General features: G+C 40.1%; 1 protein-coding gene across 1 annotated transcript; it reads left to right on the forward strand.

Moving 5' to 3' along the window:
- The first annotated feature begins 4,679 nt into the window (after positions 1-4,679).
- Positions 4,680-5,303, forward strand: LOC135465930 (uncharacterized). The gene has a single exon (XM_064743312.1). The coding sequence runs from the start codon at positions 4,680-4,682 to the stop codon at positions 5,301-5,303; it is 624 nt and encodes a 207-aa protein (XP_064599382.1).
- Positions 5,304-6,130: the final 827 nt, after the last annotated feature.

Consider the following 6,130-nt stretch of genomic DNA (forward strand, 5'->3'; position numbering starts at 1 on the left):
AAAATTCTTCACCAACTTGCCCAGCCTGTCAAGAGCATGATGAAACCATAGAGCACTATTTGCTACAATGTATTAAACACAGTAAAGAACGAAGACGATTGGCAGAATGCCTGCAAATCTACAAATGTGAACTTGACCTTCAGACTATCCTTAACCCCAAACCACACCTGAGAGCACAAATATTCTCCTTACTAAAAGAATACATCAAATCGACGGGTTACGAAAGCCGAATCTGATAAAACACAATTGACCAACAACGGCGATACCTTGATTCTGAGGGCCGTTTCTGCTCTAGTCAACAATACGTCACCTTCTCTGATTAAAAACGGTGCATTCTCCGTAATTACACATATACTAACAACGGCGATACCTTGATTTTGAGGGCCGTTTATTCCACAGATACATAATTCCTCCCTACAACTTTATCCCCAACTATATCGGCGATACCTTGATCTTGAGGGCCGATAAAACGTCCATGAAACCAATCTGCAAAAACATAGCACACGAAAACAATGTAACCACAAAAGTTGATAACTGTAGTAATTAATAATATTTCTCCATTAACTAATCTGCCCTCTTATTTGTTGTTATTTATCTATTCTTATTAGTTGATATTTATTTTCTATTTATTTACAAATGTGTATATATCATACGAGGGCAGACCCTCTATCAATTTCTGATTGGTAGGTATACCACTAATTTGCTCCTAAATATCTGTTTTATCAAATATTTTCTTGCTTAAGATATACATTATCTCATAAACAAAACCCCTTCGCAAATCAAAAATACAACTATCTTGTATATTTGTTTTCTCTATTTGTTTTCACAGGGAAAAAAAAAAAAAAAAAAGGATGAAAATCTTTATTATCGGCAGCAGTTACGTTCATAGACTGGAGAATAGTATCCTTCGAAATTCGATCCCAAACTCTAGAATCGACTTTGGAACAGGCCAGGACATTCGGTTTTTTGGCATTGGGGGAGCTAGAGTTGGGACACTTAGATGCTCTGGAAGATTGGAAAGTCTCCTTCAGGAGACAAAACCTGACCTAGTTATCCTTCACATTGGGGGAAACGATGCGGACTCTCACAAATCAGCAGCAGCAATTTGCGCTGATATTTTAGACTATGTTGGTGCACTTAAAACGAAATTCCAAATTCCAAGGATCTACATCAGCCAGCTTCTTTACCGTCAGGTAACTCGGCGAATTTCGGTCCACATTTATAATACAAAAATCCATGAAATTAACAAGAAGCTGACAAACAACCAATTGGCCACCTTCTGGAGACACCGGGGACTGATCCGACCACAAAAACAAATTCTAACCAACGACGGAGTGCACCTAAACACTCTAGGCCAGGAACTGTTCTACCGGTCTATGAAACGTGCTGTCTGCGCCGCCATGGGAGGCCAAAAATAAAAATTGGAAATAGAGAAGGAAATCAATTAAAGAAGAAGACAGGGAAAACAATAAGAAGACTCATGGGACCAAAGAAACTTAACAACCAGGAAACGAAGACCAGAAACATGAAAGACATCATGACAATAGGACTATCTCTTGCTTCAACTAAGTGGATGAGGCCTGACATCCTATCCTTGCTCCTCATTTATACTTGTCGCACCTGTTACAGGCACAGGTTTCCAGTACGCTGGTTTTTCCTGGACGGCGTCCGGTATAAGTGGCGGGAGCTCCTTAACTCCACGCCACAGAGGAGGAAGCAAGAGAACAAAACTGTTAACCAATAAATAAAGGCACTACTGTTGTTTTCTCTCTGTGTAAATTTCTGTATAGGCAAATCATTGTAATTTTTTAATGCAGATCTATGTATCTCTAATGTAAAGATAACGTTAATCCCTGTAAATAGCTTACTATTTATCCCCTTTCTGTTAAATAACCATGGCAGCATTTGAACCTATAGAATAAGCTGTAACATGCTACCACAAAGAGGTTAATCCCACTAATTGACTCATGTACATATGTAAATAGTATACCAACGCACTGCTGTTATGTAACCAAAATATTCATGTGTTAAAAAAAAAAATAATAATAAAACACTGATTGATGGGCCACGATATCCGCCAGGAAAGTGGCCCTAAAACCAGTAAAAAAAAAAAAAAAAAACTTGACAACACTGAGCTTTACGTGTCACACTTCCAAGTGGAATTTAACTAGCTGTGGTATGAACAACACATCGACCACCCTTACCCTACACCCTCTGAGACTGAAAGTTTGGCTACAGCAGGTGGTTTGACACAGGAACAAGTTAAAAAGTGGTTTGCCAACAAGAGAAATCGATCAGCCAATACCAGGTCCTTAACACAAATTGCAAGTGTTAAGAGGAAGCGGTCCATGATGATGTAGTGTGAAATGTTTCCCTTTATAATTGCAGTGCTTTACTCTCTTTCTAATAGTGCTATAATTTTATATGTTTCTTCATGCAAAATGGAATGAATATTAAAAACAGTTGAGTTAAACATGATTTTTTGTCTTCTTGTCAATACCAATACCACTTTTGTGAAAAGTGCAACACCGCCTACTGCAATTTTCACTGGTGAAAATTGACGATGGCTGGATTCGAACTTACAATACAGTTAGTTCATCAAGCGGTATAATTTAGGAGTATATGTGAAAAACTGCTTGCTCCGAAAGAAAATTCATAAAATGTTGACAGAGTGCTTCAAGCTTAATTTGATGTTGCCACATTGATAATAAATGTGTGTTTGAGTAATTTCCTGCTTTTATTCAACGCCAGCGAAAACGATCGGGAGGAACAGATTGGAAAAACAATCAATAGTCAGATTTCTCCACCTTGTTTTATTGTATGCAACACAATTCTACTGGTTATCAGACTCAGTATTCGTCAGCTCTTTGAAAGACACAAAAGTGTGGTAGCGTACCATTTTAAGCCATATTAAATGCAAAGATTACGAAATGGCTTTCACTGAAAAAGAAATACGTCAAACTGTTTCAGCTGTCAAAGAATTACTTCTTTATGATTAATTAATAAAGGTCGACGTCGTATATGTAAAACTTGAAACGAGCGTCTCACTTGATCTAAAACTGTGTGTGAATATTGAGAAAATGATATAATCGACTTACTTTTCTGACGCCGCCTACACTTATGGAGATATTTTCTCTGTTAAATGAGATCGTCTCATCGCTTGAAGTAGACGTATTGGGATAGAATGGTTTCATCACCTCTGCTCAGTCTTTCAAGTAGACGCATTGGGATAGAATAGGTTCGTCACCTCTGCTCAACCTTTGAAGTAGACGTATTGCCAGAGAATGGCTTCATCACCTCTGCCGGCTACACAGTTAAGACCATTTAAAGAAAGAAGTCGGTCGCTACACTTTACCCCCCAGGCGGGCCCACCCTTGTAGCTGAAGAATGTAAAATCTGATACAGCTGCTACTGGATTAACGCCCTAACAATTTTAAGACGCCAAACAGCAGGAAAGGTGAGCATCAGGTTCACAAGAAACCATACTTTTGGTTGATTCCAAATATCGTTCACCACAGTGGCCAATCAAATTGCTGCCTTCTACCCAGCATATAAGACACGATTTGCTTTAAAACTTGACAACACTGAGCTTTACGTGTCACACTTCCAAGTGGAATTTAACTAAGCACAAATCGCTGAAGCACTATGGCTTTTTCTAACGCCTCAAGTAACCAAAATGTCTACTCTAATTTAGCTACAGGTGTTGAGAGGACTATCTCCAAGGATGAGGATGGTAAAGACACATTGCAGACTCTGTGCGACCTCGTCGGTATATCATCACAGTGCACCTCGACTGAAAATGCCAAAGATGACATTAAGACTGAAATCCAACCCGTCTACGTCGGCGATAATCACCACTGTGGAGTTGAAGAATCAGCTCAGATCACTGTAAGGACAGAAAGTTGTCCGAGTCCCGTAACAGAGTGTCGACCTGGCGATTATTTCCCCTTCTCTTGGGACTGCCCCGTTTTGCAAAACCACACCCTCCCAAACGACTTGAAAACAGCCCTGGAAATGGAATGTCAGGAGAGGTGTTTGCCCGTCAACCTCTTTCACAGCGCCCTCACGTATCCTTGTGAGCCTATCTTAGCCAGAGAGACGAACTTGTTGTGTAGACTGAGCAAACTCCGACCATTTCAGCCAGAGAGGGTCCGAGAACTGCAAGACTTTTACAAGTACCAGACAGCCTTAGTTGAGACTGAGAGATACCGAAGTCTCATGCTAGGCGACGCACATCCCCACTTAAAAGTGCTCCTTAACCAGTACTACGACCAGGAACTTGGGTTGATAATAAAGAGAGTAGAGGCCAGTGTCGCCTTATTAGAAGACAGTGGCATCGGTTCCTGTCTTAACGAAAACGATCGGGAGGAACAGATTGGATAAACAATCAATAGTCAGATTTTTCCACCTTGTTTTATTGCATGGAAACACAATTCTACTGGTTATCAGACTCAGTATTCGTCAGCTCTTTGAAAGACACAAAGTGTGGTAGCGTACCATTTTAAGCCATATTAAATGCAAAGATTACGAAATGGCTTTCACTGAAAAAGAAATACGTCAAACTGTTTCAGCTGTCAAAGAATTACTTCTAAAACTTGAAACGAGCGTCTCACTTGATCTAAAACTGTGGTGTGGTGCAAAACCACACCCTTCCAAACGACTTGAAAACAGCCCTGGAAATGGTATGTCAGGAGAGGTGTTTGCCCGTCAAACTCTTTCACAGCGCCCTCACGTATCCTTGTGAGCCTATCTTAGCCAGAGAGACGAACTTGTTGTGTAGACTGAGCAAACTCCGACCATTTCAGCCAGAGAGGGTCCGAGAACTGCAAGACTTTTACAAGTACCAGACAGCCTTAGTTGAGACTGAGAGATACCGAAGTCTCATGCTAGGCGACGCACATCCCCACTTAAAAGTGCTCCTTAACCAGTACTACGACCAGGAACTTGGGTTGATAATAAAGAGAGTAGAGGCCAGTGTCGCCTTATTAGAAGACAGTGGCATCGGTTCCTGTCTTAGTAGAGAAGCCCAGGTCGTGGCAAGCAACATCAGCAGAAGACATCTTGGCTTAAGGACCAGATCGCTTTTGTCCAAAGCATCTGTCCGTTTGTTGGAGCTGTGGTATGAACGACACATCGACCACCCTTACCCTACACCCTCTGAGACTGAAAGTTTGGCTACAGCAGGTGGTTTGACACAGGAACAAGTTAAAAAGTGGTTTGCCAACAAGAGAAATCGACCAGCCAATACCAGGTCCTTAACACAAATTGCAAGTGTTAAGAGGAAGCGGTCCATGATGATGTAGTGTGAAATGTTTCCCTTTATAATTGCAGTGCTTTACTCTCTTTCTAATAGTGCTATAATTTTATATGTTTCTTCATGCAAAATGGAATGAATATTAAAAACAGTTGAGTTAAACATGATTTTTGTCTCCTTGTCATTACCAATACCACTTTTGTGAAAAGTGCAACACCGCCTACTGCAATTTTCACAGGTGAAAATTGACGATGGCTGGATTCGAACTTACAATACAGTTAGTTCATCAAGCGGTATAATTTAAGGAGTATATGTGAAAAACTGCTTGCTCCTAAAGAAAATTCATAAAATGTTGACAGAGTGCTTCAAGCTTAATTTGATGTTGCCACGTTGATAATAAGTGTGTGTTTGAGTAATTTCCTGCTTTTATTCAACGCCAGCGAAAACGATCAGGAGGAACAGATTGCAAAAACAATCAATTGTCAGATTTCTCCACCTTGTTTTATTGTATGCAAACACAATTCTACTGGTTATCAGACTCAGTATTCGTCAGCTCTTTGAAAGACACAAAGTGTGGTAGCGTACCATTTTAAGCCATATTAAATGCAAAGATTACGAAATGGCTTTCACTGAAAAAGAAATAGGTCGAACTGTTTCAGCGGTCAAAGAATTACTTCTTTATGATTAATTAATAAAGGTCGACGTCGTATATGTAAAACTTGGAACAAGCGTCTCACTTGATCTAAAACTGTGGTGTGAATATTGAGAAAATGATATAATCCACTTACTTTTCTGACGCCGCCTAGACTTATGGAGATATCTTCTCTGTTAAATGAGATCGTCTCATCGCTTGAAGTAGACGTATTGGGATAGAAT

The sequence above is a fragment of the Liolophura sinensis genome, chromosome 5 (assembly GCF_032854445.1).
Source record: "Liolophura sinensis isolate JHLJ2023 chromosome 5, CUHK_Ljap_v2, whole genome shotgun sequence".
In the NCBI taxonomy this organism is placed as follows: Eukaryota; Metazoa; Mollusca; class Polyplacophora; order Chitonida; family Chitonidae; genus Liolophura; species Liolophura sinensis.

What these genes read in the sequence shown, in the direction of transcription:
- LOC135465930 (XM_064743312.1), top strand. Translation starts at nt 4,680, where the DNA reads ATGGTATGTCAGGAGAGGTGTTTGCCCGTCAAACTCTTTCACAGCGCC.